The sequence below is a fragment of the Penaeus monodon genome, chromosome 23, assembly GCF_015228065.2.
Source record: "Penaeus monodon isolate SGIC_2016 chromosome 23, NSTDA_Pmon_1, whole genome shotgun sequence".
NCBI lineage: Eukaryota > Metazoa > Arthropoda > Malacostraca > Decapoda > Penaeidae > Penaeus > Penaeus monodon.
Window position 1 is genome coordinate 1,929,529 of NC_051408.1, and position 870 is coordinate 1,930,398.

General features: G+C 45.6%; 1 protein-coding gene across 1 annotated transcript in view; it reads left to right on the plus strand.

Moving 5' to 3' along the window:
* The first annotated feature begins 192 nt into the window (after positions 1–192).
* Positions 193–870, plus strand: part of LOC119587710 (LIM and senescent cell antigen-like-containing domain protein 1) — an 8,725-nt gene continuing 8,047 nt past the window's right edge. The window contains exon 1 of the mRNA XM_037936392.1: positions 193–794. Within this exon, the coding sequence (XP_037792320.1) occupies positions 262–794 (533 nt within the window). The 5' untranslated portion in view covers positions 193–261. The remainder of the gene's footprint in view (positions 795–870) is intronic.

Genomic DNA, 870 nt, shown 5'->3' on the forward strand with positions numbered 1-870 from the left:
CAATATATGTAGATGCTTAAACCTGAAAATATAGTTCAGCATTTTGTAGATCTGGTTAAATTTGAGTAAATCATTAAACTCTTACTTCACATTGATGGATATAAATTTAAAGACAAACTGTTGTAAACTTATGCACCTGCCATGATAAAGGAATTTGAGATAAGATTTCACCAGGGCTATTATATTTGTTTCTTGGTGTTCAAAGATAACAGAATGGCCTTTGGAACGGTCCAGTGCTTGAATTCTTGAATAGAGAAGAGAATGTTTCGTGGTCCAGAGAAAACTCTGGGGCAATGTTGCCCCCCTTTTCAAGAAGATAAGAGGAAAGGAAGGAGCAGGATGGACCTCACTCTCGAGAGCAGCGACCTCTACAACCGACGGAAGCACTCCATCTCCCGGATCGACGAAATGGAAGCCTTGCACGCAGGGCCTGCTCGGGGCCAGGGCCAACTTGGGACGCCAGCCAGAGGTCCGCCCAAGAATGCTGGCCGCAGGGACACTCCCAGACCACAGAATATACCCGACCCAAGTCCTGAATATTGCGAGCCCTATGGATGCATGCCTGATGCTGATGAGATCCTGAGGAGGAGGAGATTATTGTTTCCACAGGAGAACCAGAGCGAGGTTAATCCACTGCAAAACTCCCCACTGAACTGTGAGACCCCATTGGAAAAGCGAATCACACAAATGAACGAAACGGAGGTAGCATATGAATTTCGGAAACAGTTCTTGAGTAATGTGGACATGAAGCAAGCCATGGAAGAGGCTCCGCCAGACTTCCCGCCGCCAGAGAGGTCAGTTCAGGATTTTCATGGATCCCTCGTCACTTTCACTTGCAACACTGGATTTAGTATATATATATTTTTTTTC